Source organism: Cajanus cajan, chromosome 9 (assembly GCF_000230855.2).
Source record: "Cajanus cajan strain Asha chromosome 9, NIPB_CcT2T_4, whole genome shotgun sequence".
Classification (NCBI taxonomy): domain Eukaryota; kingdom Viridiplantae; phylum Streptophyta; class Magnoliopsida; order Fabales; family Fabaceae; genus Cajanus; species Cajanus cajan.
The window spans coordinates 10,127,152-10,149,944 of record NC_138525.1 but is presented as its reverse complement, the minus strand read 5'-3'; the positions used below and the strand labels follow the sequence as shown (position 1 = coordinate 10,149,944).

Sequence of the window (22,793 nt, the reverse complement as noted above, 5' to 3'; positions counted from 1 at the left end):
ATCTTCTTGTATAAAAACTTGGGGATCAATCCTTGGGTACAACTGAATTTGGCAAACCTTGATTTCGCTCATTGTGTGCATGTGACGAAACTTGTGCTACACAATTGTTCCAATAAAATCTTAGTTGTATATTCTTCTAATGTAGAGTGCATTGATTGTATATACCGACATAAATTCCTAGGTTACTTTAAGCGTTTTCTTATAACAATATATAATGTGATTTTGATTGATGTCACATGCATGATTAATTATAGTATATGTTCATTACATAAAACATTTGAACTTCTATTATTTTATCAATTGGATTTTTTCTTGTTCTATTTAGGATTGTATATCATTGTACTATTGTTATCGTGTTTATATTTATTGTTTTATTGTTTGTGTTGACTATGTTCAATGTCATGATACAAAGTTATATGTTTCTCATTCCTCTTTATTTATGTTTGTTTCTACTATATGTTGTTGAAAGTCATTTATATCACGCTGAAGTCACCACATATCTATTGAGTATTCATTCACATAATTAATTTGTTATTGTTTTTTTTGTGCAAGACAATACCACCAAATAAATCACAATAAATGAATTAAATCCACACTTGAAAATGATTGCTTGGTATGTTGAGTCCAAGAAAGAGAATCTAAATCGCATAAAAGATACATCCTTTTTTCACTATGAATCCTAATTGCTTAAAAAGCAAAACTTTTTTTTTTTTACTTTGAACAGTACTTCATATCTTGCTCCTCTAAAATTTATAACTTCTTTTTCATGGCTAACAATAAATTATTTTGACATTAAATTAATTTACCCATATTATAACTGTTTTTAGTAGTAAAATTTATTTGTTTATTTGAATTTATTATAATCAATTAATTTTATTTTTTAATATTTATTTTATTCAAATTTAATCTTTCAAATTTTGTTGCAATTATTTTTAATTTTTTAATTACTGTAATATTAAATTACTTTTCTTTTATCATACATTTATTTAAATTCTCAAAGTCTCAAATTTTATATCATAATTTCTATGATCTATTCTCAAATGCTGGAAATAAAAGAGAATTGCTCAACCTTTTATATTGACAGGGGGAATTGTTCAACCAATACACCAAATGTCCATAAAAACATCAACAAAATCATTTTACTTTTAAGCTCTCAGTCAAAAACTAACAAACATATTTCACCTAACTAATTATATATATATATATATATATATATATATATATATATATATATATATATTTAACTTTACATTTCGAATAACATATTTCTTACTCAACTTGTCTAAGTATATTTTAAATTTTAAATCGCAAACTAAGTAATGGATACCCTAGATAATTTTTACAATTACATCATGTGAAAATTATATCTATTTTTCTCTTCACGAAATTTGAATAAATGCAGCCATATTAAAACTTGTGCATTTTGAGAGAAAAAAATATACACAAAATTATAAGATGATATGATTATACGAGAATTGAATACGAAAAAAACTCACTCACCAAAAATTCATCATAAACATCTAATATTTTAAAACATAAAAATTCCAGAGACTTGTATAAAAATTAACAAAACTTTTCTAGTGATAATAATTAACACAGTTTAAAAAAAAGTTAAAGCAAATAATTCAAGTGCTGATAGTATAATCAAATCAAGATACTTATACGAAGAACTAATTTGGTAATGATATTTGATGGAGAGATGGATCAGATTTATTTGGCTTGGTTTCTCAAAAGAGAAAAATCGCACAGTTTGTTCAGCGTCGATCATCTGGGGAAATAATCATCACTTCCATCTCCGCATCACCATTCACATTGCAATTTCAAAACTAAATGATCAGACATACTTTTAGTTAAAAAAAATGCAGACTTTAGCATGAAATTCGAAAAACCTCTCTTAACACAAAAGAAGACGAGATTATTAGTAACCTGAAACCTCTAATGGCATACAAATTCATATGCAAATTTCACACACGGATAAGAGAAACCCAACCCATTAACATAAGCACATTCGAAAGATTGTATTTGAAAAGGCGAAGGCTGTTACAAAAGTGCCAAACCCTAATTTGATGTAGACGATAAAGAAGTAAGCTGAGAGCGTTTATATATAAAGAGGAGGAAACCCTAATTTGGGGTTGGGAGAAGCTTCTAGTTCTAGTGGCGATAAAAAGCGAAGGAGATAGGTTAATTACGGGCCCTTTGCCGGAGCCCTTTTCTGTATTGACAGGCCCAATTAGTTTATTACCAAATCCAGTAATAATTGGGCTGATCGACCATATTAAAAGTGACGGCGATGATATATACACCTCCTATTTTTTATAAATACATCTCCAATTTTTTTTTTTAAATAAAATTTCTAAAATATTTTTTTAATTAAATATGATTATGTTGATTGAAATGTTAATTTTAGCATTTTAGAAAGTATTTTCCAGAATAGTAAAATTATTGTTCCGAAAAATATTTTCCAGAAGTGTGTTTCTTAAATAATTACAAAAAGTTTTTTCTGGAACATTAAATTTAATATTCCGGAAAATATTTTCCAGAATTATGTAACAAACACACTTCCGAAAAATACTTTCTCGAATAAAAAATTTACTATTCTTAAATGTACTTTCCGGAACAAAAATTTTATTATTCTGGAAAACACTTTCTGGAACAAATAGTGAGAAGAATTACTTGGAAGAAAAAATACATATAATTTGACACCTTTTCCTTCGATACTGAACCCGCTTACAGCTTATAACAAAACCAAAAAGGGAAAAGAATAATGCAGAAATTGAAAAGGGAAGAATGAGAAGTAAGGAGGTGCGGAGAAAAAAGTAAAGAAGAAGAAACGGTGTACACAAAGAAGAAAAAAGAACAGTGAGAAGAGAGGTGTGAATCTGAAAAATTATAAATTAAAGAAATATTGAAGATAATTTAGAAATTTAATATTTAAAAAAAAAAGAGAGTATATTTATAAAGAAATAGAGATGTGTATATCATTAGCTCCCGAACAGTTCCACATTTTGCATTGTTTTTTGGTGTACTGAATTTTGCAATTATGTTTTACTACGTGATGCATGAAATTATATGATTTTATCAATAATTTTTCACAATTTTTTTTTTCAACCACATCTTGCATTCATTTCAAAACATTTTCCCTGACACAAAACATTTATAATGTGTTTGGATGAAGAATTTAAATGGAATAATTTATTTATTTAAAGAATTTTAAATTTTTTAGAGTGAAATATCTTGTTTGGATGGAGAATTTATAAAGAATTTGAAATTTAAGCATTTGTAAAATTCTTTGAAATAGTAAAATTTAAAATTCTCCTAAAAAAGTAAGAATTTAAAATTCTTCATATTTTTTTTTCTTCTTATTTCACTTATATATTTTATCTTATCTCTTATTTTTTCATGTTTTTAATTATTGAATATTCAAAAATATTTTTAAAATTATTAAATATTATCTAATATTAAATTTTAAAATTATTAAATATTTTAAAATTAGCTAATATTTATTTTTATAAAATTTAATTCAAAAATATCAACATATAAAAATATTATTAAAATTAATTTTACCATGGTAGAATCAAATTATTATATCTTACTTAAAAATTTAAAATTTAAGAAATTTGAATTGACTTATCCAAACAAAATATTTTAAGAATGATAGAAATTGAAATCAAAGTAATTCAAATACAAAAAAATTAAAATTCCTTGAATTTGTAAAATTCCCCATCTAAACACACCATTAGAGTATGTTTGAAAAAGGGGAAGAGCGAGTAAGGAAGAAAAGAGAAATGTATGGAAATTAAAATCTCTTATCTTTTTTTTTTTATTTTTATTTTAATCTTTTTCCACTTTTATTTTATCAATTTTTTTAAAATTTTTATTTTATACTTTTTTTTTTTTACATTTTTCTCCTTCAGTTAATTTTATCTTTTATATTTTCCATTTTTTTCTTTTCCAGATGTATTTTTCTTCACATTTATTTTATCATTTAAAAAAAAATATTTTAACATTCATTTTTTCTTTTGCACTTTTTTTTATATTATTTCCCTTCAGTAATTTTTTCCTTTTATATTTTTCATTTTTTTTTCTTTTCCACATGTATTTTTAGAATTTTTGTTTACTGTTTTATAAATTTTGTAATTTTTTTTATTTTGTTTATCTTTTGTGACTCAACTTTTTTTCTAGTTTTTAAAATTATAATTATACGCTATAAAAAATTAAATAAATTATATATATATATATATATATTTATTATATACTAAAATTTTAAATAAATTATTTTATAAAAAATAATTAATTAGTGTCACTATAAGTTATAGCGACTTCATTAATTCATTTTTTTAAAATTTCTAGCCGAGTATGAAGCTGTTTTGTGTCGTTAGGGGCTATAGCGACTATACATGAGGCGCTACCGACTGTAACGATTTTTATAATATGGCTTTCATGGCTTCTAAAAGAAAAAAAATTACACGTGATACTGGTGTCGCTATGGCCCATAGCGACACTATAGTAAATTATCCCAAAGACGTAAATAATTTCAAAACAACCCCATTTACGTAATTAGTTTTAAAAATTACCCTACAATGATCAATCAGCCGAGAAAATGTATGGAACTCAAGCTAGATGGGAGGAGATCTTGCAATGAAGAAAGCTTTTCGAGCTTGTTTAGAAAACTTGTAAATAAAATATCTCTCATGTTTGTCCAAATTTTTTGTAATTATAGATATAATGATTTTTTTTTAAAAAATGTTTCTATAAATATAAATAAGAGTTGTCAAATCATATTAAACTTGTGTGAAAGAAATTGTTTTCCAACAATAGTGTGAATGTTAATGGTACTACTAGTCACATGAATATTAAAGTGAGGTGTTGCATATGGTGGATCCAAACAAAATTCTTTATATTGAAAACCTTCTTGAAGAAATAAATGTCTAGCAGTGTAATTTGATAACTAATGAGGTAATTTTTTGTTAGTCTTTTTAGTGAAGTGAAAGTTAAATAAAATATTCTAATAAATCATATTTGGTATAATAATTTTTGAGTTAATCACCTATACATTGTTAGTGTAAAGTTTTTTTACACTAGCAACCAATTATATTTCTTAATTGTACGATATCATTGTAAACACATTTATTTTTAACAGTGACATGACATAACTAAGAGATATAATTGGTTGTCAATGTAAAAAAACTTTACACTGGCAGTGTATAAATGATTAACTCATAATTTTTTGTTGAAATATTTTTATGCCTATGCAAAAAGCATCTATGTTAAATCTATATATTATACTATTTTTAATATTTATGACATTCTTTGTGAGTGTTACAAGCTTTAATCCTCTTTATTATGCAAAGGAGATTATTTTCCCTACATATAACGTGGTATAATATACTTTTTTTTGCTAAAATAATTTTTTAATTCATAAAATACATAAATTAAATCGATTAATGTAATTATAACCTTTTAATGGTTTCATTATGAGACCATGATTTCAATCTCCAAATTACTTAATTTTAATAATCAATTCAATGAATCTATTTATAAAAAAATTATAATTATAGAACAGGTGGGCTCTCACAGTCCGACTCACTAAACACTCCCCCTTCCTCCTCCATAACAAAGAGAAAACAAATGGCGTGAAGAAGCCTTCTTTTCATATTCCTTTTCTGTTGATCATCATATGGCACCCCAAGACAGAGAGAAGAAAAGAATGATTCCATAATTCCGTGATAGAAATAATAATACTCACACCTTCCTTTACTTTCTAAAACATGAAATCTCTTCTCAAAACTCAAAAATTCTTTTCCTTTCTCTCCCTATGCAAATATTCCTTCTCCAACTCATGCACGGTTACACCTAGCTATCTATCTATAAAGTTATTTATATTTAACATTTCACATGACATGCACATTATAGCCATGCATATAAATTGAGACACATCTCATTTGACCACCAATCAAGACCCATCTTATTTTCGAAACCTTAAACAACATTTCCCTCGTTTACTTCTTTGTTTACAATGTCTTCTGCTCCAGCCTTGAAGCGCACAAATTCTGTAGTAGATAATATGCCGGATGCACTGAGGCAGAGTCGGTACCATATGAAGAGGTGCTTTGCTAAGTACCTTGAAAAGGGAAGAAGGATCATAAAACTCCATCATTTGATGGAAGAAATGGAACAAGTTATAGATGACAAAAGTGAAAGAAGTCAAGTTTTGGAGGGCATTCTTGGCTTCATATTGAGCTCCACACAGGTTCTTTGTTCCCTCCTCACCTTATATATGCACCACAATTAATAAATTAAGTGGTCACATTATTACTAAATACAAATTTTAAATTTTGATTATTTTAGTATGATTATAGACTTTAATGGCTATGCAGAGAAAGTGTAAATAACACTTTTACTCTTTCAATTAATTAAAAATTATTGTTAGAATAATTTTTTAGTTATTTATTTTATAAATTAACAAGCTTATCATATACGACAGTTTGTTATTGGATGACTATTTTATGTTATCAGTGTATAACCTATTTTTTTTATGATTATATTTATATACATTAAATGTATAATTCTCACATTATTATGTCCCCTATAATACATAAAGTGTCACATAATTAGCTTGTGGGTTTAAATGTTGTGCACCTGAAAATTACAGGAAGCTGTTGTTGGTCCACCATATGTTGCCTTTGCAATAAGGCCTAATCCAGGAGTTTGGGAATTTGTAAGAGTAAATTCTGAGGATCTCTCTGTTGAGCCTATCACTCCCACTGATTACCTCAAATTCAAGGAAAGGGTACATGACGAAAATTGGTGCGTCATTCATCTTTATTTTCTAATATTTAAACTTGTCTCAGATTTTTCTGTAGTAACTTTCTAATGAACAACTTTCATCACTATTTGCATTTATTTTCTTAAATGAAATGATCATTAGTAGGAAATTATTATGAAAGCTATATATATATTTTTTGGTACATGAAAGCTATATATATATGTGGTGTTCTCTATTCCTACCAACAAGAAATATTCACTTGAACTTTGCTTTTGATGTTTAACTTGTGTGTATGTTGAAGGGCAATGGATGAGAACTCATTTGAAGCAGACTTTGGAGCATTCGATTTCCAAATTCCTCATTTAAACCTCTCTTCTTCAATTGGAAATGGGCTCCAATTTACTTCCAAGTTCTTAACTTCAAAGTTAACTGGGAAGTTGGAGAAAACTCAGGCTATAGTGGACTACTTATTAACACTAAATCATCAGGGAGAAGTAAGTGGAAGAACATGAGATTAAATTCATAAGTATTATTCTACAAAACCAAAGTTATACCTTCTAATATTCATTTTCCATTTGTCATTTACACTGGCAGAGCCTGATGATAAATGACACCTTGAACTCTGCTGCAAAGCTCCAAATGGCATTGGTAGTGGCTGATGCATTCCTCTCAGGACTTTCCAAAGACACTGCATATCAGAATTTTGAGCTAAGGTAAAGAGTTTATTATTTTTCTATAGAAGATGCCAAGGGTGTTGAAAGTTGTAACACATTACCAATGCCAATACCAATTTCATTGATAGGTTTAAGGAGTGGGGATTTGAGAGAGGATGGGGAGATACTGCAGGAAGAGTGAAGGAGTCAATGAGAATTCTATCAGAAGTTCTCCAAGCACCAGACCCGGTGAACCTGGAGAAATTTATAAGCATGTTACCAACAGTATTCAATGTAGTTATCTTCTCTGTTCATGGTTATTTTGGGCAAGCAGATGTCCTTGGCTTGCCCGACACAGGTGGCCAGGTAAAATTCTTACCATTGAGAACAATTAATTTGATCAAAAGGATAAGGTGATGAAGATTATTCGCCTTATGTTGATGTTAGAAAGATTTATACTATCATGTCAAGTTACAATTTCTGTTAGAAAGAAAAACAACAGTTGATGTTGTCATGAGATGGCTCAACAAAATGCTTTTTCAGTTCTAATACTCATTTACAAAAATACAACAGGTAGTTTACATATTGGACCAAGTCAAATCTCTGGAAGCAGAATTGCTTCTAAGAATCAAGCAACAAGGGCTAAATGTGAAACCTCAAATTCTTGTGGTGAGTTTCATGCAAGGAAATGAAGAATGATCTCTTTCTATACACACTTAACTAGAATCTTGAATATATTATTGACCTTGACAGGTAACAAGGCTCATACCTGATGCTCGGGGAACCAGGTGCCACCAGGAGTTGGAACCAGTCAATGATACCAAGCATTCCCACATTCTACGTGTGCCTTTTCAGACAGATAAAGGAATCCTGCGCCAATGGGTTTCTCGCTTTGACATTTACCCCTACCTTGAGAGGTTTACTCAGGCATGCATACTTGGTTCAAGATTCTGTAGTCCTTACCCGGTATCTTTTCTCCCTCGTATGAACTTTTCTTCTGATCATACTTTGGTTCATGTTAATAGGATGCGACAGCCAAGATTCTGGAGTTCATGGAAGGGAAGCCAGATCTTGTTATTGGAAATTACACTGATGGAAATTTGGTAGCATCACTAATGTCTAGAAAACTTGGGATAACTCAGGTTACTATAAGTCTAAACTTACTTTAAGTTTCTTTTCAACAATTTTTGTGAGTCTTCTTTGCCACATGTACTAATTCCGAAGGATGATTGAAAACCAGGGAACTATAGCACACGCTTTAGAGAAGACAAAGTACGAAGACTCAGATGTCAAGTGGAAAGAGTTGGACCCCAAATATCACTTCTCATGCCAATTCATGGCTGATACAGTGGCAATGAATGCCGCTGATTTCATCATAACCAGCACATACCAAGAAATTGCTGGAAGGTTAGCTCAAATAGCCTGACACACACATGAATTAGACCAAAACAGTAACCAAAAATGAAATCTGAATTTTGAAAGTTAATATTTGCAGCAAAGATAGGCCAGGACAATATGAAAGCCATGCTGCATTTACCCTCCCAGGGCTGTGTAGGGTTGTGTCAGGAATAAACGTGTTTGATCCCAAGTTCAACATAGCCGCGCCAGGAGCTGATCAGTCTATCTATTTCCCTTACACAGAGAAAGAAAACAGGCTCTCTCAATTCCACCCTGCAATTGAGGACCTCCTCTTTAGTAAAGGGGATAACAATGAGCATATGTAAGTGATACACTCTTGACTCTTGCATTGTAGCATTCAGTTATGACTTACCACATTCTTCCTAATGAATGACTTTCACTTCTAACATTGTTATGGAAACAGTGGATATCTATCTGAGAGGAGGAAGCCAATCATCTTCTCAATGGCAAGGCTTGATGTTGTTAAGAACTTAAGCGGTTTAGTGGAATGCTATGGCAAGAACAAGAGACTGAGAAATTTGGTGAACCTCGTCATAGTAGGGGGCTTCTTTGACCCTTCAAAATCAAAAGATAGGGAGGAAATGGCAGAAATAAAGAAGATGCATGACTTAATTGATAAGTACCAACTGAAGGGTCAATTTAGATGGATTGCTGCACAGACTAATAGATACCGCAATGGAGAGCTCTACCGTTGCATTGCTGACACAAGGGGAGCCTTTGTGCAGCCTGCTTTGTATGAAGCATTTGGATTAACTGTCATTGAAGCAATGAACTGTGGCTTGCCCACTTTTGCCACCAACCAAGGAGGTCCAGCAGAAATTATTGTTGATGGGGTCTCTGGCTTCCACATTGACCCCCTCAATGGAGATGAATCAAGCAACAAAATTGCTGATTTCTTTGAAAAATGCAAAGTGGATCCATCACATTGGAATGTGTTTTCTGCAGCTGGATTGCAGCGCATAAATGAATGGTAACCAACTTATCATATCAGATCATCTCCTTAGCTTCTAACTAGTACAGTTATTATACAGCTTTTATGTTACATCTTTGAGTAGTAACATTCCCTTTTATTGTGGGATAAAACTTAGATACAACATCACAAATATTGTTGATGCTGATCTCCAACTAGAATTAAAATTTATCTTAGTGATATGCGTCGGTAAAATTCCAATTTTTATATGAGAACAATACTATCATGACATTGTATCTAAGTTTTGTCTTTGTGCATGAATGAGAAATTAATTTCAAACTGATTTCATGTCTTTGTCCTTATAGCTATACCTGGAAGATTTATGCAAACAAGTTGGTAAACATGGGGAATATTTATACCTTTTGGAGGCAAGTGAATAAGGAGCAAAAAGAGGCAAAGCAGAGATACATTCAGATGTTCTATAATCTTATATTCAAGAATTTGGTAAGCCAATATTTTTAGACACCTTCATCATTAATTGTGTTATGAGTTTCTGAAGAGGTAAACCCTTTTGATATGTAAATGTTACAGGTTAAGACCGTAACTGTTCCCACTGATGAACCTCAACAACCAGTAAGCAAGCAACCGAGTCTCAAATCGCACAGCACGAGGTGTGTTACTCAACCAATAAATCATTTTTCATCTCTGTGAAGGGAAAAACTATTGAAGTTAATTTTTGTATCTATGTCTTACTTTAAATCCTTCAAATTATTACTTGATTGTTTCTTTGTTAGCATGCACCTTTGTGCAGTTAAGAAAATAGTTTTCCATTTTTTGATCCATGCTAACATTTTTTTTTTCTTTTTCCTTCTTGGTTTGCTGCATCAGACGTTCACAGTCCAAATTGCAAAGGTTAGCTTAATTTTATAGTCCTGAATTAACTCATGATTCTTAGTTGTGTATTTATACTAAAAAATTACTTGCTTCCTTTTCAGGTTATTTGGAAACTAATATCTCAACCACGAAGCTGGTCAATTAGTACGATGCAACTTGTCACAGTGGATATTGATCTTTCTCTTATGTATATACCTTATATTTATCTTTATTTTTTTTGTTATTCATTGAACGAAGAAGCTCTGCTATTGCTGCATAATAACAACTGTTTTATGTGATCAATAAAATGCTGTGCGAGGAAATTTAAAACGAAAATGGAGCAATGTTTAATTTCACTTGGGATGCTGAAAGCCTGAAACTAAATCAAGATTTTATATTCTAACATTCTAAAATGAAACACCGAGACTTAAAAAGATTTTCATCACTAGATCGCTGTCGTAACTAATATTCTAATCGATATTATTAAAAATTATTCTAAAATAAATATTAGTTATGCAATATATAAATACTATATAATATGTCAAAAAAAAATAGATATGTTGAAAAAGAAAAAAATAATATTTAATAGTGTAACATTTCAAATAAAAAAGGGTCAAAATAACAAAAAAAAAACTTGATATTGAGATGGAAAATGAGGCATATTAAAATAATACTATATATTTTTTTTATTAATGTTAATTAATAACTTAATATTTTTTTTTATTAATATCATAATATTTTTTGATTAGAAATTATTCAAGTGATTTAAGAATTGGTGAATGAAAGCGTTTTAATTTTTTTTAATGATTTAAACCATTTAAGAATTTTAATATTTATTAATGTCGGTTTTGATTTAATGATTATAATTATATAGACTATCGTTTATTTGTCAAATTATTTATTAAAATTTTAAATTTTGATTTATTAACATTTAATATTTTATTAACCAGTTAATACTCTAATTATTCATTTTAATAACAATTATAATATTTTTTTATTCAATCATAACATTAATTTATTGTTACAACTTTTATATATCGATTAATGATTTAACAATAATATTGCAGAAATATAATAATAATGAAAAATTATTAAAATGTTTTTATTCAAAATTTTCTTTTTACTTTGATTTATTTGTTTTGATATTTTAATAATGATTTTTGTTTTTTTAAATATTTTAATAAAATAATAATAATTTGATATATTTTATAGGCTTAAATATGTTCAAACTACCACCAATTAACTCGATTTTCAGATTACTACCTATTCAATTTCTTTTGTTTAAATTACCTGGCTAATTTTTTTTTCAATTTAGTACTTGACTTTAGTCTCCTTCTATTAAATGAAGACGTGATAGTCTGTCAACCACGTCATTACCCAAGTCATGTCAGCTAGATGTACACCTCACTCGCCAAGTCATTGTCCACGCGAGTTTTTAAATTTTCAAAAAAAATTTGTTTCCCAAATAAAAATGATGCGGAATTACAACTTCAACATTTTCAAGAACACAAAAGGAACAATTTTCGAACATCAATTTTTGAGTTCGTCAAGTTGAAAAATATGCGTGAAACAAAATTTTTTGAAAATTTAAAAATTAACGTGGACAATGACGTGGCAAGTGACATGTACATTTAGTTGAATACATTGTTAAGTGATGACATGGAAATTCGTCAGCCACATCATCATTTAATAGAGAGAGACTAACATCATGTACTAAATTGAAAGAAAAAAATTAGTCAGGTAATTTAAACAAAAAAAAATTAATAGGTAGTAATATGAAAATCGAGTTAATTGGAGATAGTTTGAACATATTTAAGCCTATTTTATAATATTGTGAAAATCTAATAATAATTAGTAATCATTAAAATATTTTTAATCCAAATTTTAACTTTTATTTTGATATATTTGTTTTGATATATTTGTTCTTTTAATTATTCTCCGTAACAATTTTATCTTATAATATTGCAAAAATATAATAACGATCAGTAATTATTAAAACATTTTTATCTAAATTTTACCTTTTATTTGATATGTTAATTTTTTTAATTATTTTTAGTATATTTTTATTTTATAATATTATAGAAATATAATAATTATCAATAATTATTAAAATATTTTTATTCAATTTTCCTTTTATTTTGATATGTATTTTTTAATTATTTTCAGTAGCATTTTATTTTATAATATTACAAAAATCTAATAATGATTAGTAATTATTAAAATATTTTTATCTAAATTTTTCCTTTTATTTTGATATATTTGTTTTGATATAATATATAAATATTATATAATATCCATTTTTATTTTAATATATTTTAGCAGAGTTTATTTTATAAAAATATTTATATATATAAATATTTAGGATAAAATTATTGAAGAAAATAAGTATTTAGCTCAAATTTATTGAAGGGGAAGTTATTAGAAGTTTATTAAACAAAATTATTGAAAGTTTTGAAAGGATGTATACTGTGATTTCAGTTCAGTTTATACTGTGATTTCAGTTTATTATAAGAATATAGATTTAGATAAATATTTGAATCATTGTAATTGACTGCAAAATTTTATTCAATTAATACAACAATCGATCAAGTATAGAAATGGTATTTACTCTGTTAATCAAATCGCTTGAATTTCTCAGTGGAATTGTTGTCTTTCTTCCTGATAATGAGAAGAAAAATTATTTTGTGATTTGATATAATTGGAGTAATAACTAATCAGTTCTCCGTATATCGATCAATCACGAGATTCTTATAATCTCCTAACTGGCTAATATTGGTATTTATTCTTAGATTCAAATCAATTTTAAAAATTTACAATCTTATCAAATTAAATAACTAAAAATTAAACTCATTAAATTAAATTAAAGATAAAAAAGTATATACATTAGTTATGTAAAGTTTTTGTTTTACACCATCGTCCATTCATAAATCGCCGACATATTAAGTTGGTGACTTTATATTAATCACCTTATAAAAATGACGACTAACTTTTAATTAGTTGACCATAAATTTTTATTAACCATGATGACTAGATATTTAGGTTTTTGCCTAATTTTAAGGCTGTGTTTTAACCAAACTAACAAGAGTTTCAAACAAGACTGACTTTAAGTCTAAAACATTAATTAGAGGCATTTGAATAGACAATTTATGTGCCAGGCAAAAACCAACACAAACAGATCCTTCTTCATAACAATAAAGATAAGATCTCCTAATTTAGGGGTGAGAGCTTAGTATGAGAGAGGTTACATTTATTGGATATTCTAGGCTAAAATAATTACTAGGTCTCTTAAATGGTTACTTTACCAAAAATTCTTCGATGATAATCTCCATACCAGAACAAAAACAAACAAAAACACTCCCCTACTTATTTAATACATGCTAAAAACAAAATAACCTAAACATGCATGACAATTTAACTATAATATGAATCTTAAAATCAAACTAAGAGAATAAAAAAGAATTAATTAAAGGTAAACATTCTATTCATAATAACTAAAGATTTGAATACAATTAAGTTAAGATCAAATAACACGTGATGCTAATTAAAGTAAAATATTACAGGTATAGGGATACATCAGCCTCCTACTTAACTGGGAGAAGCACAATTTGAGCCTTCTCAAACTAATTCCTTAAGTTAGAGACAAAATTAAATGAATTAGGAGATCAAGGGTTAACTATCATATTCTGGTTAGCCCACATGGTACAAAGAGCTAAAGATATAGTGAGGAAAATGCCTATTTTCTTCAATACTGCACTTAATCCTTTCTCACTTTTGACACCAACAAACCAAACCTCATTTGACTTATTCCAATTGATTACCTCAGATGACTGACTCATTCTCTTTATGCTGCAATATGTTTCATTCCAAATTTCCACTTCTTCCTTCAAATAAGCACAATGCATCAACACAAGTGCAAAGACAAATACAACAGCACTTGCTATTGCTTTTGATGGCTTTGTTAGCTTTCCCATAACATAGGACCTAAACTTCCTCAATATAGACCCTTGGTTCTCCATTATCATTAGCATTGCCTCTGCATTCTCTACACAATGATTGTTTGCCATCACTGAATTGAGTTGAACTTGGATGGTTTGTGAAGGAACTATTTGGTGGAAGAATGTCTTGGCTACTTGACCAGTCGAAACAAGCATTCCATGATTGACTTTTGTTTCCTCAACGACCTCAAAGCTTGGAAAACTTGAATAATCATTCATGTTGCCTTCTTCTATGAAGTTCTCGTTAGGATCATCATCATTGATGAAGCCCAAGGAGAAATCATTGATTTCAGTGTCATTGTGTTCCTTGTTGCTATGTTGCTCAGATTCTGATCATCCAACAATTACTTAATAATTACAAGTTTGCATAAACATGATCTCATGTACCAAAAAATTAAATAAAAATTAGCAAAGAAATCATGCATGGGATTCTTAATATATGTATATATATATACCTTGCACCTCATTTTCTTCCCTGTTAGTTTGGAAACTTGAAATATCCTCTATTGGGACAACCTTTTGTTCTTCCATCTGTACGTCCAATTGGTCAGATTAACTATCATATAAACTTGTTGGTGATTAATATATAATCAAATATAGTTTTATAGTTTTATCATTGAAATAAAATCTTAAATATGGGCTAATATTTATGCGCCAAAGAAAGTTGAACAAAATAAATATTACTATACCTTTTCTAAATCTTCTCTTGACATTCCAACCCATCTTAAATTCTCTACCATCCTCTCTGCCTTAAATTCTTCACCCACATCTCCGATCTCTATTGTCCTTGTGTTAGCATCTTCCCATGTTTTGTCAACATACCTCATTGAGCTCATTTCATTTAGATGATTGTAATTGGTGCCAACCATGAATGTAAAATCATCTTCACGAGGAGCATAATTATCATTGCCACCCCATTCATGCGAGTAGCCAGATTGATTTATCAATTCTTGGGAAGCATGAGCAACTGAAAGAATTTCCTGCAAGATATCCGTTTCAGTTCTGCTTCCTTGCATCGAACCGGAGGCTTGTGTCATTTTCAGCTCTGAGATTCCAACTTGAGGGAAGTCATCAACCTCCAAAGGAGGCATAGTAAACCTATGCTGCATCCTTGCACACTCTAGAGCTATATCCACCTGCAAATCAATTTAAAATAAGAGAAAAGATAACATATAATTAAATTAGCTTAATTATGTTTTTCCCCAGAAGTATTTTTTTAGTTGTATAACTTGTATTTCCTAAAAAAAAAAAACTATTTGATTTTAATCTCTATATTCAATAGAAATATTGGGGTTTTAGTATTTAAGTTCTTTAAATTTCAGTTCTTCTTTATATTCAAATATTTGTAAAAGAAAAAAAAAAATGTGTACGTACCCTGGATGGAGGGTATGTCATGGTTCCAAAATTAGGAAATGAAGAAGTTGGAAGACTAAATAATGGGTCTTCTGATGAGAAGTGTGACCAATTCCCATGATCCCTTGATCCACCACTGATAGTGAGAGAAGTCTCATTTCCCACGTTGTGGGGTGAGCATGTATCCATCGGCATTGAATAATTTGAGCTACCTAAATCTTCTCCCCTTCCTTCAGAATATAGTTCAATGCTTGATGATTGATAGCCTGTAATCTGGTTGGCATTGGGAGTATTAACATAATGCCCTCCAACTTTTGGAGTAATCACTGCAGTCTTCTTGAACACACGGCAAAGAGCATATGCATCCTGAAATTACATTTTCCCATAGCCATATATCAACTTGAAGAATTCGAATATAAAAATATCTTGAAGTCTTATCAGTTGTATATGTACAGCAAGAAAAGCATGCTTAGGGATTAGACGTCTATATTGTACAATTTGATCCAGAGATACTCCACAAAGATTAACACAATTAATATCATTAGCATTTTTACTTGATACTGTATTATATATATATGAGTTTGATTGTATATGTACAGTTAATAGAAAGGAGTTTTAAATACCAAATAGAATAAAATAAAAAAACATAACATAACTATATTATGAATAAAGAAAAAAGAAATCCAGTAGGTGGAATACCTGCAAGCCTGAAGCAGTTTCACATTCTCTCTCATCAAGACGATATTCATGCATAACCCAATTAGTACGAGAGCCATGAGGTGCTCTTCCTCGATAGTAAACTAGGGTTTTCTTCATACCCACTGCCCGTGTCTGTGAATTTACTTTCCTATCCTTCCCTGTCGCCTTCCAATATCCAGATTTCGTTGCACGGTTTGTTCTTGATCCATTTGGGTACTTCCTATCACGAGGGCTAAAAAAATACCACTCCAAATCCTTTCCCGGTAACAATGATTTGCCTGTAATTAAAAAGAGAGAGAGAGGTTATACATATATATATATGCTAGCAAAAGGTTCACTGCAGACTGCTGATTGTTTTTAATGTTGATTTTTTTTTCCTATAATATTTCATCGTTTTCATTTCAAAGTCGTAACGTGATAAAGCAAATAGCAATGAGAGAATAAGAAACGCAAAGTATATTGCATGGGAGTCGTGTATAAATGTTTTGTATCGTGTACAATGTAATCCTTTTCTTTAGTTTGCGCTTTTTGACTTGGGAATCTACTATTGTCCCATTACTAATCTTGACGGTCACAATAGGAACCCTAAAGGTGAAGGGACCATCCTCTTTAGAATTCTTAAGTACAGTCCTTTCAACCATAAATCACATTAGATATTTTAGGATAAAGCAGGAAAATATACTTGACCAAGAAAGCAAGTATGTGTTTCATCCTCACTCAATAAAGATCAGAAGCAAATCGCTTCTAAAGCGCGTGCTCACTTTTTTAAGGTATGGTAATTTGGGTTCTATTAAGTTGTATGCAATAATTAAGGAATTACAAGTAAAAAAATATACACAAAAGAATAATAATAGAGATATTTTTATCAAAACTACGCTTCATGATGTTAAAATTAGTTCAAGACTAAAGACAACAAATTAATTCTAGACATATCATCTGGTGCTCGTGTATTGGAATAAGATCGAATTTTAAAATCAACTAATTTAGACGCAGCCATGAAACCTTTAGTAAATTTTATATATCTAATTTCTCGTAGAGATAAAAATAATAATAATAATAATAAAAAACTCGCTAGAAGAAAAATTAATACGAGATGCATGTCCATGCACGACATAAATAATGAAAATATGTTTGTGTATAAGTAAGCATATATATATACCTGGCAAGTCCCATGGTTCACACTTATATAGATCAACTTCCGGTATGATCTCCAACTCAATCTTTCGACCATTAATCTTCCTTTTAAGGTAATAAGCAACAAGTTCTTCGTCAGTAGGGTGGAACCTAAATCCGGGAGGTAAAACAGGTGTCATGTGTATATATATGTATTTGGTCCTCCTTCTTCCTCTTAGTTATCTGAACAACTTGGAAATAGGGATATATAGATATATATCAATGAGTGCACAATGCTTCAAATCCAGTTGATGATCACCAAGTTTTACGAATCAAACCCTGTCATTCATAAAATGGTTCAAGAATAAGAGCATGCATATTAGCAAATTAAAATTAACCAGCATAAACTTCTTTTTATACATATATGACAAGCATATATACATAGTTATAAGAGGAGGGGAAGAAAGAGCAAAGACCTAAGGGAAGAAGAAGATCCAAAGGCAGAAAGTGGGAGAGACAAACACAGGAACAAGATGAGAGACGAAGAGGAGAAGGGGTGGAATGTGGGGCTTGCTTGGGGTTTTGATAAAGAGGACAAAAAGAGAACATGAGAGAGAAGATTGGGAGAAAAAAAAAGTAAATTAGGGAGATGTGTCACCCTTTGATCTCTTTTGCTTTTTAAAGTACTTTTCATTTGTTTTTTTCGATCAAATGGATGGATTCCTCTTATCTTTGCAATCAAGCTTGAATTAATATGCCTATTTAATCAATATTTAAATAATATTGTATATATGTTATAATTCTCTTCTCTTTTCTTCTCATTGATCCTATGCTTCTTGCTTGTTCTTTCTTGGATTCTGGGGCCTATAGCTAGCTATTATATATTCCAAAGAAGGATATTACAATAACCGACATTAACGTGAGGAATCTCTAGCAAACCAACTACGGCGGCTGTTCATAACTGAACAAACGGCCCTTTCACATTTGGTTCCAATCATTCTCTAAGCTTTATTTACTTGCTCAATTTTTTTTTTCGTTCACGTGGACGATTAGGTTATTAGTGAGAACCGTGATATGAAAGTTTCTTGCATAATGATTATTATAGACGTTAAAATTATTCTTCTGAATAGTATACGTGTATGTTAAATCTCGAACTCAGTACTACTGATTTAGATGAAGTAAATTATGTTGATTTATTTACCTACTTGATAGTACGAATTAACTTAATTATATATGTTCATTGACTCACCTAATTGGTATGAATTAACTTTTGTTATGTAAAGAGAATATGAGCGTAATAATGTATTTTGGATGCATGGAAGCTTTTACCTCCACTATTTAATATTGGTTGAAATGAAAGTTTTTACATTGGTTTTAAGATTGATGTTCATTCTAGCAATTTTGAGGCATTCTCATCGTAGTTTTACCAAACTCAACGTGATTGTCATAGCTCTTGAGATTGTATGTAAGAGAAGAAAAACTTTGACACCTATAATAATTATCTTATAATACTCAAATAAGATTGTATGTAAGAGAAGTATAGTCTCTAAAAACAAGAAATTAAATGAGACAAATAGACCCCTCACCTTATTTAATGTGAATATTTAGTAGTGAATATATAATAATTCTTTAAAATGAGAAGTTATAATTAGGTAGGGATAGTAACGAAACAAATAGTTCCCTCACCTCATTTAGTATGAATATTTATTTAGTGAATAACTAAATATTCACTAAATTTGTATGTGCGTGTATTTATTGAAATATAATTTTTTTTTAAAAACAAAGAGTGTGTGTATTTATTAAAATATAAAAAAAAAAATATGTTTGAAGTCCCTTTAAAATTATTGAAATTTAGCTTCAGTCCCTTGAAAATTAATTGAAGTGTTTTAGTTCCTCTAATTTGAAAATGTATCAATTTTGCCTAAACCAATTTGAAAAAGACAAAAAAAAAGGTTCATTTCCAAATTAAAGGAATCAAAATAGAAAAAAAAATTTAGAGACCAAAATTGAATTAATTTGAGAAATTTTTGTGGAATCAAAAACATATTTTACTCATATGTAAAATTTTCAAAAAAATAAATAAATAAATAAATAAATATATATATATATATATATATATATATTTATATTAAAAGTAAATTAGACCAATACATTTTATGAATAATTAAAAATATTTTAATAATTTTAAAATATGATTACCTACAGTTCGGTTTCCTTACAACCCGCTCTTATCCCATTAATTAATAACTATCCATTTTCAAACCATAGTAAGGTTTTACCCAAATATATCCTTTGATACAACATTTTTTTGTTTCCCCTAGTTATAACCATTATCTGAAAAGGCAAAAAAAAAAAAAAAAAGACGCTTTGCTATATTTTAATTAAATGCATACACACATAAATAATAAATTCTCAACCAATGATTATAATTTCTCACCTTAGAGGACAATGTTGTTATTATTATTATTATTATTATTATTATTATTATTATTATTATTATTATTATTATTATTATTATTATTATTATTATTATATTATATCTTTATTATCTTTTCCCAAACCAAAATAAGGATAAAACCAACAAGACAATGGTCCTCTCATCTTAAGAAATTGCATCATAACGACTCTTTGTTGTTTTCTTTTTGTATGATTTGGATTATGTGGATGTCTTCATGCTGTAGTTCATGTATATTTCATGATCGTCCTAGAATTAGCCAAAGAAAAGAACAAACTTGGTTGCATGTGTTTAGTTTCAGATCTGCCTTACCAATATATGTCACATGCATGCATGGACAAGAAACTAATTAAGTCCAAGAGGGACCCACGTGGGACCAGCTTTGGCCATGTGAACCAATTAAGTTATCCACGTGGCATGGCAGGATTACTTGTAAGATATCTCATGCTTTTCCCATCATGCCAAAGTTCCTCTCTCATGCTTTCCCTTTCATGAATCCATCTTTTGGTGCTTTTCTCCTTTATCAGTTTATGCTAATTCCTTTGCTTTTTCTTCCTACTCTCCCTTCAAATGTAGACCAAGTTCCTTTTAATTCATTTCCCTCGATCTCTCTATGCACACACAACAACAAAAAACATGAAACTCAATCACACGGTATTCTTGTCTATATGTTTGTGAAATATAGTACAAAACATATATAGGAGTGAAATTTAACCAGTCCCCCAAAAATATGACAACCGATTGAAAAATGTACTAATTAAGCACCTAATCAATTAAACTCTTATGAATATATTGTCTCTTTTGGCTTGAGCCAATTAATTTGCAGCAAAAATAAAACTAAAACCACCTTGACATTTTTATTAGAGATTTCAAATTATGATGATTTTATAGAGTAGATTCTTTTTGATACACTGAGAGGAGTTGATTGCGAAAAAACAGGATAAGAATTAATTATATTTTTTTGTCAATTTGAGTCTAACAAGCATAAAAAAATAACTTTATATTAATTAGTTTTCACTTTTTAACTTATTATTTATATTCAAATTGATGTGCAGATTACAAAACTAAATTTCCATACGACCAACGTGATAACGAACAATTAAAAAAAGCATCGCGTTGACATTGTGCTTTGAGGTGGGGTTCCAAAACACAACCAATTTTGGAAGCCAAAATCATATTGCTTGTAACCCATGGATATATACAAAACTATGCACACACACTCAAACCAACTTTAAGTAAAATGGTTCAAATAAGTTTAAATAAGCTTAATTAAGTCTCTTTTTTTTCAATTAGTAAAAAAAAGTATGATTTTAATTAATTTAGGAATACTACTCAAACAATTAAAAAATATTTTAAATACGTCTTTAATAATTATATACATAATTCAACAATTTTAGCATTATGACAATTCCTAATTAACAATTTTCACATTGTAAATATATATTCTAATTAAATTTATTAAGATTTTAGTCCCTAAAAAAATTGTAATAATTTATTTGATATTTTATTTTATTTTTTAAATGAGATTTTCATAAAACATATTTTTACCAAATGTTTTTCTTATGTAGTTTTTGTTTCACATATTAAGTTTCTTTAAATATTGTGAGTTTTTTTTTATCTATTTAAATATCATCAGTTACTCATTTACTCTATATCAATATTTAAATGATTAAATGAGAAACTTGAGAAAACGATAACTCAACATGGAGATAAATAATTTAAAAAAAACTATTATAACTAATTTAGTAGTAAGAGTTGAAATAATATGCATGAAATTTTAAGTTAAAATTTTGATATCATTATTATAATTTCCCACCAATGAAAAGTGATTGTTTTAAGGAAATGAACATTTAATAACAAAAAAATATTTTATGAGGAAATTATTTTAAAAAAAAAATGTTATATATTAAAAATATAATTTTTTAAGACTAAAAATCTAATTGAATCATTAAAATATATAATAATCTTGTCGAAAACTTTGTAAAATAAATATACTATAATGAAAGTTTTGAAAGTATAAAGAGTTTCACATCATTAGAACAAGGAAACAAATATGAGTTTATAAAGTACACTATACACATAATTTATTAATATGAGATTTTTTTAATTATGATTAAAATTATAAGGACTTATGTCTTAAGTTCTATGACACTTAATTAAATATCCAATTTAGAAATACAAAATGATTAAAATTAAACAGAATAAGTGTAATAAACTGATTGAAATTTTGCTATCAAAATTGTAGGCAATCATTACTGGTTAATTTATATAATGTGATCACAAAAGGGAGGTCGATGTTTTCTCCCACAATGAGAAAGCAATTCATTTTTTTGATCCATGAAAGCAACTCATTTGGTCGCACGCATATAGAATAATGTGAGTTGTTTGCCTTCTATTTCTTAGATTCTTATATTTTCAATACGAAGTATTATACTTACTTCAACATTATTTAATTTTTCATACAACCTAAGCATTTATGCAAAGTATATTGCATCCGAAAGGAAACAATCATGCATATCTTTTTCTGCTTGAAGTCTGAAATTCTTAAAGCTCAAAA

At 28.9% G+C, this 22,793-nt stretch overlaps 2 protein-coding genes and 1 non-coding gene across 3 annotated transcripts; 1 reads left to right on the top strand and 2 right to left on the bottom strand.

Moving 5' to 3' along the window:
* Positions 1-1,699: 1,699 nt before the first annotated feature.
* LOC114916893 (small nucleolar RNA Z103) lies at positions 1,700-1,793 on the bottom strand. The gene has a single exon (XR_003805541.1). It is a non-coding gene; the product is annotated as a small nucleolar RNA Z103 (small nucleolar RNA).
* A 4,105-nt stretch (positions 1,794-5,898) lies between these two features.
* Positions 5,899-10,957, top strand: LOC109814177 (sucrose synthase 6). The gene is made up of 15 exons (XM_020378545.3): positions 5,899-6,250; positions 6,653-6,807; positions 7,068-7,260; positions 7,361-7,479; positions 7,569-7,785; positions 7,993-8,088; positions 8,173-8,346; positions 8,445-8,561; positions 8,660-8,826; positions 8,915-9,139; positions 9,242-9,808; positions 10,114-10,252; positions 10,340-10,419; positions 10,637-10,660; positions 10,744-10,957. The coding sequence occupies exons 1-15, from the start codon at positions 6,017-6,019 to the stop codon at positions 10,757-10,759; spliced, it is 2,523 nt and encodes an 840-aa protein (XP_020234134.1). The 5' UTR covers positions 5,899-6,016; the 3' UTR covers positions 10,760-10,957.
* A 3,123-nt stretch (positions 10,958-14,080) lies between these two features.
* LOC109814174 (NAC domain-containing protein 54) lies at positions 14,081-18,484 on the bottom strand. Its single transcript, XM_020378542.3, has 7 exons — positions 18,258-18,484; positions 17,828-18,120; positions 16,669-16,946; positions 15,991-16,335; positions 15,306-15,752; positions 15,072-15,147; positions 14,081-14,945 (listed from the first exon to the last, which is right to left on the bottom strand). The coding sequence occupies exons 2-7, from the start codon at positions 17,979-17,981 to the stop codon at positions 14,284-14,286; spliced, it is 1,962 nt and encodes a 653-aa protein (XP_020234131.1). The 5' UTR covers positions 17,982-18,120; positions 18,258-18,484; the 3' UTR covers positions 14,081-14,283.
* Between the last annotated feature and the right edge of the window lie 4,309 nt (positions 18,485-22,793).

Coding starts and splice junctions, on each gene's coding strand:
- LOC109814177 (XM_020378545.3), top strand. CDS start 6,017: ATGTCTTCTGCTCCAGCCTTGAAGCGCACAAATTCTGTAGTAGATAAT. Junction 6,251..6,652: donor TCATATTGAGCTCCACACAG/GTTCTTTGTTCC, acceptor TGAAAATTACAG/GAAGCTGTTGTTGGTCCACC. Junction 8,089..8,172: donor TGAAACCTCAAATTCTTGTG/GTGAGTTTCATG, acceptor TGACCTTGACAG/GTAACAAGGCTCATACCTGA.
- LOC109814174 (XM_020378542.3), bottom strand. CDS start 17,981: ATGACACCTGTTTTACCTCCCGGATTTAGGTTCCACCCTACTGACGAA. Junction 16,336..16,668: donor AAACTGCTTCAGGCTTGCAG/GTATTCCACCTA, acceptor ATGTAATTTCAG/GATGCATATGCTCTTTGCCG. Junction 15,753..15,990: donor TGACATACCCTCCATCCAGG/GTACGTACACAT, acceptor ATTGATTTGCAG/GTGGATATAGCTCTAGAGTG.